This window comes from Quercus suber, unplaced genomic scaffold, assembly GCF_002906115.3.
Source record: "Quercus suber isolate HL8 unplaced genomic scaffold, Cork oak 2.0 scaffold_53, whole genome shotgun sequence".
Classification (NCBI taxonomy): Eukaryota; Viridiplantae; Streptophyta; class Magnoliopsida; order Fagales; family Fagaceae; genus Quercus; species Quercus suber.
Window position 1 is genome coordinate 1047380 of NW_027069518.1, and position 14807 is coordinate 1062186.

At 33.0% G+C, this 14807-nt stretch overlaps 2 protein-coding genes across 2 annotated transcripts; one reads left to right on the forward strand and one right to left on the reverse strand.

Annotated features, from left to right (window-relative positions):
* Positions 1–63: 63 nt before the first annotated feature.
* Positions 64–4105, reverse strand: LOC136066972 (probable serine/threonine protein kinase IRE). Its single transcript, XM_065772104.1, has 7 exons — positions 4096–4105; positions 2961–3943; positions 1538–1710; positions 1122–1368; positions 515–607; positions 284–424; positions 64–177 (listed from the first exon to the last, which is right to left on the reverse strand). The coding sequence occupies exons 1-7, from the start codon at positions 4103–4105 to the stop codon at positions 64–66; spliced, it is 1761 nt and encodes a 586-aa protein (XP_065628176.1).
* A 169-nt stretch (positions 4106–4274) lies between these two features.
* Positions 4275–9894, forward strand: LOC111984132 (probable serine/threonine protein kinase IRE; the record flags this gene model as incomplete). Its single annotated transcript, XM_065772105.1, has 13 exons — positions 4275–4459; positions 4629–4875; positions 5390–5482; positions 5573–5713; positions 5820–5912; positions 6596–6797; positions 6883–6968; positions 7573–7661; positions 8007–8058; positions 8143–8199; positions 8283–8441; positions 8819–8899; positions 9276–9894. Coding segments are annotated over 13 exons (1563 nt in total), but the record flags the coding sequence as incomplete, so codon positions are not given.
* Between the last annotated feature and the right edge of the window lie 4913 nt (positions 9895–14807).

Consider the following 14807-nt stretch of genomic DNA (forward strand, 5'->3'; position numbering starts at 1 on the left):
TTTTTTTTTTTTTTTTTTGAGAAACAAAATGAAGATATTTTAAATCATTTAAACAGTGAAAAATTAAAACTGCAAAATATTGACCTTGAGGTGACCATTTTGACCAATCAACAAATTGTCAGGCTTCAAGTCTCTATGAATAACATTTAAAGAATGCAGGTACTCCAAAGCAAGAACCTGAGGGAAATAAAGGAAAGTATTTGTACCATTTGTGAGAAACTTTTACTGACGCGGATATCAATAGGAAAATCTAAGACAAACAGGGATATTAATAAGTCCTTACAATTTCTGAAATATAAACTCGGGCCATGTCTTCGTCCAAGCAGCCTAAATTTCTCAACAAGGAGTAGAGATCTCCACCATTTATATACTCCATGACCAAATATAGATTTTCCCTGCATGTGAAGGAGTAGAAAAACCGGACCTGTTCATCATCAGATCACATTCACATTAGAAATGTATCTCCATGTGCAATGCATCCTTGAAAGGTTTATAAATTGTGGGGCCTCCTTACCACAAAAGGATTGCGAACTGATATAAGGATGTTACGCTCCGCCAAAATACTTTCAACAGCATTTTTACGGATCATGTCAGCCTTCTTTAAAACCTGTAAAAATATTCAAAACATATTAAAGACTTTGAGATAAAGATGGTCTCAACTTGTAATCCATATACAAGCAATTAAGCTTTCAGACCAGACACACTCACACACAACACAAGCAGACACATAAAAACTTAAATGTGAACATACATGCAGTAATCTGTAATCAATATCAAAATGAAAATAAAAAGAAGCAATAACTCTTATATTCTAACTACTCACTTGATCATCCATGATAAACATATAGAGCTGAGACACGGAATACGTATGTCTTAAGGAAATTAAAAGGAAACATAAATAACCACCAAGAAGACAAGATATTGAGCAATGACACATTTTGGTCTTTCCCTGTCACATACCACTACACGTACTATTGCATGATGTCTAAACGTCATATATAGTGTGAAACAGGAGGTATAAATATGTCCAACTACAGAAATTATACAAGCTTGTCTTACCAACTTCTATTTTAATATTTCATCCATTTCATGGTGGTTTGCAGTTAGGTATGAATGCTGACCTTTATCGCAAATAAGTCACCAGTTGCTCTTTTCCGGGCAAGAAAAACTCGTCCAAATGCCCCCCTACTAATTGGTTTTATTATTTCAAAATCTTCTATCGATGTCCGATCCTTAGAAGATTGATTAATAGGGCTTGTGCGTATACTGCGACTGGTATCATCTTCCACGGAACTCTCTTCATCAACCATGCCATTTGAGTCTACTTTTTCATCGTCTATCTGCCCACAAACATGTACATATTTTTCCCTACAAATTTCAGATCGCAAACATGTGATGGCAATAGAAGCTGGAAATCAGATTTTTTTTTACTAATTGTAGGGGTGCTCAAATATAGAGAATCTGTAGACATATTTCAAATTTTCTTAAAACCACAATAAACACATGAGATATAGTCTGAGATTAAAAATTGACTCACTGCAATAGTTTCTCTATACGTCTTCCAAAAGTCTCTACAACAAGGGCATCCACCTTTCTGTCCTGGATGGCATATTTTAGTTCTTCCAGCTTGTCAATCATATACTCCAATGCAACGTAGTCACAATTATTTACATTTGCAACAGAACGAGCAATATCCAGCAACTTGTTTATCTGCCATTCATGATTTGATTAACAAATAATAATTTAAGCAAAAAGAATGCAATCCCAACATTAACAGCCAGAAAATCATACTAGTTAACAGCAATGTCATTAAATCTCCATACTAACGACCAAAACAAAATGCAAAAAGAACCTCATTGATTAAACCATGTTTTGATAAAGGCTAAGCAAAATGAAAAAGTGTTAGAGGCTTATTAATAAAATAAAATAAAATAGGAGGAATCATTTGAAGGTAACATAGGAAAAATTATTTAACACAAAAGGGAAAGTTGTGTGTCAATACTGTAGATAGATACTCAAATTTTAGTATCAGTCATTTTTCAGAGATGAAAAGCTAAAAAAGGGAAGGGGGGGGGGGGTGGGGTGGGGTGGGGAAGAGAGACAGTTTGCATGATGAAATACCAAATTGATGTATAAGATCCAAGAACATCATAGGGAGGGCGGAGCTACACTTAGCAATGGGGGGCCATGGCCCCCCAAAATTTGTAAAAAACTTCATAATAATGTATGCGCAGTTTGCGATTGTTTAAAATATTAGACCTTAAAACCAATATTTGGCCCCTCCAAAAAATAAGAGATAGCCCCTGCAAAAAAAAATTGAGCAACTAATTGTTGGATTCCAAAAAATAGTTTATAAAAACAACAAACTATCCACTTTGTAACAAAAAAGTTGTTAATTTCAAATTTTTAGTTTTTTCTTTAGTTTTGGTTGTTGAGTTCAAAAAGTAAGTTTTTAATAAAATAAATTTTCTCTTAGAGTTATCTTATTTTATTTGGGACTAAGTCTTTTTGTTGTTTTTGTTAAATTTCAAATTGTTTGTCAATACTTAATTAGTTAGTCACAAAACATTAATTGCAAAAAAAAAAAAAAAAAAAAACTACACTCGGGATATGTGATGTTAGGAAGTGACAATACCTAAAAAACAATTTTCTCTTGTTAAGTTTCGAGTTGTTTTTCAGTGCTTGATTTAGCCTAAAAATGTTGAATTTAAATAATAAAAAATAAAAAATAAAAAGAGAAAATTTTAATGTTAGAAAGTAAAAATATAGTTTTACAAATGTATTTATGTATGAATATATAATTCGGCCCTCCAAACTAAAATTTCTGACTACGCCCATGGAGAAATTTGTATAAATTTACGCAAAAACCAAAAATAAAAAAGATACCAAGCCCTTTAATCTTAAGGAATCAAACAATATAAGGGTAAATATATGGGAATATTATTTATCAGGTCAAATACCTGCTGATAATTCTCATGCTCTGATAAAGCACTCCATCCATTCAAAAGCAATTCAATCTGGCTGGTTCGTGGTGTTAATAATGGTGATCGCGGTGTCAAGGTTCCTCCTGATGAGGCTTTCGCGCATCGGTCATCTATGACAAGGTTATTATCAGCATCAGGGACACAGTCAACCACACCTTCAGAGACTAGACAAGCCAAGCTATTTGGCTTATTAGGTGACATATCATCTAAGTAATGCGTACTTAATGTAGGCTCTCTAGCAACCTCAAAAGATCCTCTTGGACTATCAGTGCTTCTAGGCGTGCTCTTTGCAGTCCAAGATTCCAGGATCCTTTCAAGAGTCTCAGCAACTCTTTCAAGCCGTTCATTAACAGTTAAGCCTTTCAAGTCACATCTATCAGCAATTGTACATATTTGAGAGTGCTGTTCTACATGCACAGTTGGTATTTCTACCTCACAAATACGACAGATCATCAAATCCTCATATGCAACATTTTGCTGATCCCAGAGGTTGACTCTCTGTAAACCTGCAGAAGCCTCTGACTGTTCAGGGTGGCATGGCAGAGTATCCAGATTTTCAATACCCTCCTCACCACCAGTTTTTTTTTCATCTTTAATTTGCAGCTCACCCGGCATTGAGGGTGACTCAAGAGCATCATAGCCTTTTTTATTTTTCCCAGCAGCACCAGGAAGTTTCTTCCAAGATGACATTCTATAGCCGCTTGAAGCTGAATCATTACTCCTGGCAGTGTTGACTTCCACCTCCTCAGCTCCATTACTGGTATCTTGTTCTGCTTGACCTTTCTTCTTAATCTGACTTCCTTTTTCCTGCCCATCAGACTTCTTTGCCTGCTTCTTACTCAACTCCTTCACATTCAATGGCCCACTAAAGTCCGGCTGTGTAGCTGAATAATCTCCAAGATTACTGCAATGATGAAGTCCCAGGATGTGATCTTCTTCCCCCCCCTTCCCTTTTTTAGCTTTTCATCTCTGAAAAATGACTGATACTAAAATTTGAGTATCTATCTACAGTATTGACACACAACTTTCCCTTTTGTGTTAAATAATTTTTCCTATGTTACCTTCAAATGATTCCTCCTATTTTATTTTATTTTATTAATAAGCCTCTAACACTTTTTCATTTTGCTTAGCCTTTATCAAAACATGGTTTAATCAATGAGGTTCTTTTTGCATTTTGTTTTGGTCGTTAGTATGGAGATTTAATGACATTGCTGTTAACTAGTATGATTTTCTGGCTGTTAATGTTGGGATTGCATTCTTTTTGCTTAAATTATTATTTGTTAATCAAATCATGAATGGCAGATAAACAAGTTGCTGGATATTGCTCGTTCTGTTGCAAATGTAAATAATTGTGACTACGTTGCATTGGAGTATATGATTGACAAGCTGGAAGAACTAAAATATGCCATCCAGGACAGAAAGGTGGATGCCCTTGTTGTAGAGACTTTTGGAAGACGTATAGAGAAACTATTGCAGTGAGTCAATTTTTAATCTCAGACTATATCTCATGTGTTTATTGTGGTTTTAAGAAAATTTGAAATATGTCTACAGATTCTCTATATTTGAGCACCCCTACAATTAGTAAAAAAAAATCTGATTTCCAGCTTCTATTGCCATCACATGTTTGCGATCTGAAATTTGTAGGGAAAAATATGTACATGTTTGTGGGCAGATAGACGATGAAAAAGTAGACTCAAATGGCATGGTTGATGAAGAGAGTTCCGTGGAAGATGATACCAGTCGCAGTATACGCACAAGCCCTATTAATCAATCTTCTAAGGATCGGACATCGATAGAAGATTTTGAAATAATAAAACCAATTAGTAGGGGGGCATTTGGACGAGTTTTTCTTGCCCGGAAAAGAGCAACTGGTGACTTATTTGCGATAAAGGTCAGCATTCATACCTAACTGCAAACCACCATGAAATGGATGAAATATTAAAATAGAAGTTGGTAAGACAAGCTTGTATAATTTCTGTAGTTGGACATATTTATACCTCCTGTTTCACACTATATATGACGTTTAGACATCATGCAATAGTACGTGTAGTGGTATGTGACAGGGAAAGACCAAAATGTGTCATTGCTCAATATCTTGTCTTCTTGGTGGTTATTTATGTTTCCTTTTAATTTCCTTAAGACATACGTATTCCGTGTCTCAGCTCTATATGTTTATCATGGATGATCAAGTGAGTAGTTAGAATATAAGAGTTATTGCTTCTTTTTATTTTCATTTTGATATTGATTACAGATTACTGCATGTATGTTCACATTTAAGTTTTTATGTGTCTGCTTGTGTTGTGTGTGAGTGTGTCTGGTCTGAAAGCTTAATTGCTTGTATATGGATTACAAGTTGAGACCATCTTTATCTCAAAGTCTTTAATATGTTTTGAATATTTTTACAGGTTTTAAAGAAGGCTGACATGATCCGTAAAAATGCTGTTGAAAGTATTTTGGCGGAGCGTAACATCCTTATATCAGTTCGCAATCCTTTTGTGGTAAGGAGGCCCCACAATTTATAAACCTTTCAAGGATGCATTGCACATGGAGATACATTTCTAATGTGAATGTGATCTGATGATGAACAGGTCCGGTTTTTCTACTCCTTCACATGCAGGGAAAATCTATATTTGGTCATGGAGTATATAAATGGTGGAGATCTCTACTCCTTGTTGAGAAATTTAGGCTGCTTGGACGAAGACATGGCCCGAGTTTATATTTCAGAAATTGTAAGGACTTATTAATATCCCTGTTTGTCTTAGATTTTCCTATTGATATCCGCGTCAGTAAAAGTTTCTCACAAATGGTACAAATACTTTCCTTTATTTCCCTCAGGTTCTTGCTTTGGAGTACCTGCATTCTTTAAATGTTATTCATAGAGACTTGAAGCCTGACAATTTGTTGATTGGTCAAAATGGTCACCTCAAGGTCAATATTTTGCAGTTTTAATTTTTCACTGTTTAAATGATTTAAAATATCTTCATTTTGTTTCTCAAAAAAAAAAAAAAAAAACCTTCATTTTTGGAGAGTGTTTTGGAATAATTAATATTTATGTGCATTTTATATGAGCGGGTAGGTTTCAAAGTTTGTTTAGTAATTTTTTTTTTTTTTTTAACGGGAATTTGTTTGGTAATTCTATTAAAAGAAGTTTATGCTTTATATTAAAGAAGTATCTTGAATAGCCTAAAGTACCCTCAAAATTACTGAATATACTCAATCTGACCTTTTTATCATGTAGGGTGTGGAAATTCTATAGCTTGTATTTCCTTAGAAATATATAGCTTTTCTTTCATTAGTCAATATCTAAGTTTATCAAAAATTTTCTTTGGAAAGGAGCAGTTTTTTTTTTTTGGGTACAAATTATCAGAGGATGCTACTTCCTTATGTAATATGTTCGAGTTTTTCTGTATACATGTGGAAGTTGAGTTGATTTGTAACACAGGCTACCTTCTCTTAAGGGGTTTTCATTTATTTATTTATTTATCAAGAAAGACACTCTTTGCTTTTAAGATTTAGAGTTCCATTAGTAATCACTTGCCTCTTTCTATTATATGTTATGCCATGAAGGTTTTATTTGTCACTTCTCACAAATTTCTAATCCCGTGTTACAGTTGACAGATTTTGGGCTTTCAAAGGTTGGTCTTATGAATAGCACAGATGACTTATCAGGTCCACCAGATAGCAGTACAGGTTTTTTTGGAGATGATGAACCAAAGAGTGAAACTTCATCAAAAAGAGAACAGCGCCAAAAACAAGCAGTTGTGGGCACCCCTGATTATTTGGCACCTGAGATACTTCTTGGCATGGGACATGGTTCGCAATTTATCTAAAGATTAGATAGTATGATGGATATTCTTCAGTTTGGTTGTATGATCTTCCAACACTGTTCTCCTTGCAGGTGCAACTGCAGATTGGTGGTCTGTGGGTGTTATCCTTTATGAGATGCTTGTGGGTATTCCACCATTCAATGCTGAACATCCACTGGTAGGCTATCTGAATAAAATCATTGCTAGATTTAGAGGCTTTCAACAGTGGAGTAGAAGATTGATTTTCGTTTTCTTTTTAAACTGTCATTAACATATGTATGTTTTAACTAATCCTTATCGCAATGAAATATATGACAAAGTTCTACATTTGTTTGGATTTTAAAGTTTCTTTTTATGCAAGCAACATGAAATATGTTCTTTGCTTTCTTCTGGCATATTTTATAAACATTGGTGAAGCATACATCCCAAAAGCTTTGTGCTGGTTTTAGAGTTTACAGATTAAAAAAAAAAAAAAAAAAAGAGAATTACATAGAATCAAGTTTTTGCCGTTATATATATGAAGAGTATATGGAGCCATATTTTAATTGTTTCTTTTCCCCTTTCCAAAAGATTCATCTGCATTTTCTGTACATATCTTGGCTCTGTTGGTGTTTCCATTGGTTGTTCTTTTTGGACTGCAAGCATGACTTTATTGTTTTCAAATCATGTTTGAATCATTTTGAGCCTTTAAACAGGGAATTGTAGGATTTTTGCACCACATCATTTGATAATCATTGGTCTTGATCGTGAAACTTTTACTAATGGATCCTTTGTATTTGCAGCAAATTTTTGACAATATAATAAACAGAGATATACATTGGCCAAAGATACCTGAAGAGATGAGCTATGAAGCACATGATTTGATTAACAAGTAAGATTTATAAAATTAGATCTGTACATTTTCGGAATGCAAAACTTAGGGTATTGTTGTTTTATGATTTGTGACCTCTTTTCCAATTTTATTAATGTCTTTTTATCGAAAAATAACTGTCACTGTATTTATAATGCCAATGGTTATTGGAATCACTTTAGTGTTGTACTCATTCTATATAGTGTGTTTTATGTGATTAAAATTGGGTTGCGTGGTTGCTTCATAATTTAATTCAGATACATGATGATCATGTGAAAACTAAGCAGATAGTGGTAATCTACTGCCTGGAATTCAGAAAATACTTATCTTCATTTTAACCAAGATTGCTTGTGCACTCCATTGCAGATTGCTGACTGAAAATCCAGTTCAAAGACTAGGAGCAACTGGAGCCAAGGAGGTAATTTTAAAGGCCATTAGATTAATTTTATTTTCAATTCACAATGACAATAAAATTTAAGCAGAACCTTGACTTTCCCGACAGGTGAAGCAACATCCATTCTTCAAGGATATAAACTGGGATACACTTGCCAGGCAGAAGGTTTTCTTATTTTAACCTTGTTGAATTTTTTGGAATAAGTGTTGATAAAATTGTGATTTTCAAAATACTGTTATTGGCTGCAGGCTATGTTCATACCAACAGCAGAAGGACATGATACGAGTTATTTTATGAGCCGGTACATATGGAATATAGAAGATGATCATGTCACTGGAGGTAGTGACTTTGATGATTTGACTGAAACATGCAGCAGCGGATCATACAACAACGAACATGATGAATATGTATGCATGCTTCTTTGGTGTGATCTTTACGTCTATGCAACTAGGTCTTTCAATACATCAAAACATGAACCTGATTTCACTTGATACCAGTAGCTGTCCTGGGAAACTAAGATCTGATAAAATCTTAATATCAATTTGGCTGCAAAATAAAGTCATCTGTGATATGACTTGCTTTGATTTAAGATACCCAAATTCATATGGAATCATGTAGATTTGGTAGATTATCATAGCCAAATATTAGATAATTGAAGTTGAATATCCTAAACTAATATGTGTGAATTTCTACATTTAAAATAAAATAAAATAAAATCTTTTTGACCTACTTACAGCCCTGTGTGATTACATACTGTTCTCACAATTGTATACTTGTGGTTCAGGGTGACGAATGTGGTATTTTGGCAGATTTCAATGGCCCAAACCTTGCGGTGAAGTACTCATTTAGTAATTTCTCATTCAAGGTAAGATCTGCCTCACCTAGTTATTATTTTGTCATCATCAGGGAACTTTAGATGTCACATAGCAATGAAAATTTTTCATTTTGCTTCTGCCACTTTCAATATTTGCTTAGTACAGCTACATAATCTTTTATATGGGTTTAAAAATTTATGTTTGTATATTATTCTGGTATTTTGGGAGGTGGTTTCTAGTAGTTTTATTTTCAATACTAGCAAGGAGTTCTATATTCTCTCCCTGGAATTAATGTAACTTCTATTTTAGCATTTTGGAGAAAATACAGACTGGTTTCATTCTTAATATGCTTTTTAAACTATAGAAATTGTTGATCAAGTTATTAGGTTGCCATCCAGATTGAAAACTTGCTTCCTATTTTCTCAGAACTTGTCTCAGCTGGCTTCTATCAATTTCGATCTGGTTGTGAAGAGCACAAAGGAATCGCTAGACAATAGTACATAATGCAGTTTTTTGACAAGGAGGAAAGTCTCCAAGTTGAAAAGATCATAAAAAGGCTCATCTTGTCTGATATGGCTTTTATTTCTTGAATAGTAATTGTTCTTCCTGAAGACAAAGATAGGTCAAAGTCTCAATTCATGCTAACCAGCTTATTGTTGGACACTAGAAGCCGGTATGGTGTACCCGCACTTAAAATGGCATTTCATTGTGGAAGGTCATGAGTAATTTTGTATTTGTGTGTGTATATAATTACATGCTCTTTTTGATTAGTTTTGTACCCTTACTAGGTTTTCAAATTTTGTAAAAGGTTATAAATCATGTCTTAGTGCTTTAAATTTTCATGGGTCTCTTGGAGACACCTTTGTTCTTGAGACCAGATATCTAACAAAAGAATTGATAAAATGAAAATTTGTTGTCATTTAATTTGCTTTTCTTTCCTCTATATTCATTGGGAAATGGACATTGTCGCACAACTTGACCTTGGCCCTACGGAAATGGACAAGATCTCTGGTCAAGCAGGCATAATTCTATTAGTTTTTTTCCACTCTTGGTTCTTGAAAACATGTTAAGTTTTTCTGTGGGATGTTGCTAGGAACAAACTTCAGTGTGTCAATTAGAATATTTCAGATTCTGCGCACTTTTATTTTAGAAGTTGAAATGTGTACTTTGCTTCCTTGATGGCCTCTGAAAATACAAATTCAAATATTCTTCGGTGTGGTGGTGTAAAGAGGCATTTGGACTTATAGGATATATAAAGTAAAAACCAATTTTGCAATAAATTTTGAAACTGGTTGTACTTAAGTAATATGGAATGAAGTTTTTTTTATCTATGCATTTCCCCCTTTTAAGTCAATATGATTGTCATTCTTTTAGAATCTGTACGTTGTAAAATACTTCCTTGCTTGTTAGAGATGTCAAAAGTAATCTGTGAATTATTAATTCATTGTAGAAAATTTTGCAATGGCTGAAGCTAATTTGCAATGAAAGGAGATTTTCACTGCCTAAAATTTGTCATGCTGAAAGAAGTTGTGCATAATGCAGGAGATATAAATGATTAAATTTAAGAGAACCATGAAGTTGAAACCAGAAGTAGTGTGGAAATTCGTTGTTATGAATGAATTAAGGGGCACTGCACACACCATGGGGTTTGAGCTAAGGCTGGTTATTTTACTTATCCCAGAAAAGAATGATATAACTAATGACGATGGTAAGTGGTGGAGATGCAATAGACCCAACTTCAGTTCTCATGGGCTGAGAGATTTGTTTTTACCTGCCCCATCATATAACTAATTAGCAGCAACTTGCTTCATATCATACATTCTGTGTAATATGATTTCTTAGATTGTTTGCAGTACGCTAAGGAAGAAATGACATCATTTGAGAAGGGAAAAATAGGGAAGAAATAAATTGGGAAATTGATTTGATTTCAATACGTCCAATTGGAAAGAGGGTGGAAATTGTAGAACACTCTGTCTTGAACTGATTACAGTAGGATATAGAACATGAGAGATTATTTCGTATGCCCGGTTTACTATGTCTTCCTCTTACATAAAACTAGATCTCATGCATATTATGTATATTACGAGGTAAAATCCTTTTTTATTATTTTAATAATTGGATAGTTAGGGGAGGGTCAATTTGAACTCTAGATGTTTCCATTGAAAACATTAGAAAACTAGTATTATACTCATGCGTTGCACGGTTTTAGTTATAAACTTTTAGTATAATTTTATCCAGAAAAAATAAATTAATAATCACTTGAATCTAGATTATATAAATTGCGTATAAATTATTGCTCTTAAAAGTATTGAGCAATAACACAACATATTTATATGAAACAATTCCTAAATTTAATAATTAAAAACCTATGGAAACTTAACAAAAGGTATTTCATTTGCCAAAAAAATAAACATAATTCTCTTCTAACTTATCAGTTGTCTTATAATGACATTTTTGTAGTGCACACATATAATATTACTAACAACCAAAATAAAAAATGAGGAATAGTAACATAAAAATTTTACTATTCAATAAAATTAACTTAATCTAATAATGCACATATAAGCATAACTCAAATACAACCGAGAAATGAAAAAGATGAAACCTTGTTGTAGGAGGAAATACAAAATTTGATAATTTTTAAAAATAAATAAATAAATAAAGCTTATGAGAGGAAAAAAAAGAAAGAAAGAAGATGAATACAAATAATTCATAAATGCAAAACCAAACAAAAGAAGAAGAAAAAAACTAAACATATTTTTGTAGGATAAAAAGGAAGAATATTATAGTGATAGAGGGAAAAATCTCCATACCTTAGTTTAACTCAAATAATAATTGATGCGGAAAAATCATGAAGGTGAAATATTTACAGAAGAAGGTGAAATATTTATAGAGGTTTATATAATAGATTTCATGGATTTAAAATTACCTTTTAATAACTCATAAGCAAAACCATAAATAAAAAAACACAAAAAAATAAAAAATAAAAAAGAAGAGAAACACACTTGTAATAATATGGATGGTGGATTTGATAAAGCATTCTACTACAAACAAGCATTCTACTACAAACAAAATCAACTCAAATAATAACTAATGCTAGACAAATCATAAATGTGAAATATTTATTGTAAGGGCCCAAAAAGGTTAAGCTACTTAGAATAGCGGAATTAGATTTTACAGGCCCAGTGTAATTAATTTAATAGAGTATGAGCTTGCGAGGTCAACTTTAATGCTCTTTTATGGTCCAACTGTTAGGCTAGTGGAGATAGGACAGAGTGAATTGTAAAAAGAAGTACTAAATGTGGAAATAACACTTTCTTGGGTTTGGCTGAGGAGGCAATGTTCATAAAATTGTTTTCAAGTCCTTAATATAGGGTGATGTCCCACAGTTTCTATATTCTTTTTTTGATTCATCGTCCTTCTATTTGGAGGGGTTTTCTTTCATTATATAGTCCTTTGGATTGCATCCTAGCCCTCCACTTGTACAGCTAAGGTCCTTTCTTTGGATGCTTGTCACATTAGGGTTGTCTTAGAGGTGGTAATATGTGTTACAAGCTGTGAGGCTACTGTTTAGTGGTAATTCTTTCATTAATGTGGACATTTGAGTTGGCACAGTGCATTAAATGCGGAGGTGATAACTACCTTATCTAGATATATCCTTTCTTCTTTGCTCACACATCTCTTCCACCTTTCTTGGTTTCTTGTCTTTTGGTACTATCGACTTGCTTGGTAATTCTTGAGGAATGCTCACTCCTCAGGCTCCTTGGGAGGTTAGCCTCTTCATCTTTCCTCCTCGGGTTCTAATCCATGGGTCGGGCTAGGGTTGATATGCAAATGGGTCTTTTTCCCTTCTCAGGCTGGGCCCACAGTTTCCATTCCGTACTAGGCCTTATCCCTCCTACATTTATACAGGCTTATATATGAATTTCATGAATTTGAAATTGACTTTATGACTCATAAACAAAATCATAGAAAACAAAAACAAAGAAACATACCATTAATAGTGTGGATGGTGGCTTTGATAAAACATTCTACTACAAACAAAACAAACTCAAATAATAATTGATACCTAACAAATCATAAATGTGAAATATTTATAAAGGTTCATATAATTGATTTTATGGATTTAAAATTGCATTTATGACTCATAAGCAAAACCACAGAAACAAAAACAAACTTGTAATAGTGTGGTTTTAATAAAGTATTCTACTGCAAACAAAAAGAGAGATACAAACTTATTATTAATAATGGGGATTGAAAAAATTGATTAGAACAATAAGTAGTGTTTTTATGACCAAAATATTAAAAAAAGAAAAAGAAAAAGAGAAAGAAAGAAGCCATAAATGAAGAAGTTGTGCATATAAATATATAAGAATACACTAAAAAACTGTATATATAGAGAATTTTTAATTGTGAAGATGTTAGATTTCTAATCAATTTAGGAATTATAAGAGAAATAGAATTATTAGGAAAAAGATGTGTATTAAAAAAATTACCACAATTAAAGTTAAAAAGAAGAAGGTAAAACTCATCACTTAGGATGCATGTTTATCTAAAAAACATGGAAGTTAGGACTTGGGAGAGTTCTATTAGACATAGATTTTCAAATTATATTGAAGTTAAATTATAAGAAAAATTATTAGATGGTTTGGAATTAAAGAAACACCTATCTTATGTGAAATTCTAATCAATTATATATATTGTTAAAAGATGTTTCTATCCCAAAAAAAAAAAAAAAAAGCGTGTATTTTTTTCTAAAATTATTTTTCATCTATAATTTTAAATAAAATACTAATGGTTACACGGTCCTAATCTAAGTAAATTAGTTATCTTATCCATGTTTCTAAGGGTTTTTTTTTTTTATTTTTTTATTTTTTATTTTTTATATTTTTTATATTTTTATTTATTTTTATATTTGATTTTTTTAAAATTTTTTTAATACTTGTCTTATCATTTTAAATCTTAAAAAAAAAAAAATCTACAATATTGATTAGACTTTTATTAGTAATGTAGGGTTTGTTTTTGTAGCCCAAGCTCAAGAAAGATGGATTATGAGCCCAATGAACCCAAGACAATGAATTTGTAGAGAGTGGGCGAAAGAGCTGGGCTGGTTGCGAATTAAACAGTGATTAATTATGGTGTTTAAGGATCTATTGGCACAAGATCATGCTCATCTCACTGGACAAATGTATGTTCGAAGAGGTGTGTTATTGAATGAAAGGTGATTACAACTCTGGGAGCTACAGTAAAATTATCTCCTACTTCTCTCCCTGTTTCCCTCGATCCCTATTATCAAAGACCTCTTTTCCTTATATAGCATCCTCCCCATCATCTTCATTGTCCACTTGTTCTGCATCTAAGCATCCACTTGAGTGCATGTCCCATCAGGTATCTTCTTTACCCCTCCGTGAGTGGTGGTAGTTGAGATTACACTGTTCAGGGGTCTTTTTCACATTAATACGGCCAGAAAAGCAGCTGCAGTGCATTTAATGTGGTGGTGACAGCTTTTCCTTGAGATATTTCCTTGTCCTTATCATCCCAGGTATGCCTAGAGCTTATCTTTGTCATTGGGATTGCCAGAAAGGTCATTCAGACCTTCCATTTGTTGGCTTGGTCCAGACTATTCGTATCTGAGGAATAGAATCTCTTTGGACAAAAGGTAACCTCTTCGGATGATACTATTCCTACATTTCTAGGTCGGTTGCGTTCAGATGAATTCTACCCAACCCGTTATTCCTCTTCGGACATACAATAATCCTCAAGACAGGGCCCCGGCCCAATAGGTATGTCTGGGCTTTTACCCCCCCCCACAAGTAATATATAACTTTTTTATATAAAATTTTTCTTTTTACGTGTATTGTAGTAATTAAAAAAATAAGAAATTGTTGCTTTATTTATTTATTATTATTTATTTATATAATACACTACACTTAAAAAATAAGAATTACATGGATAAAA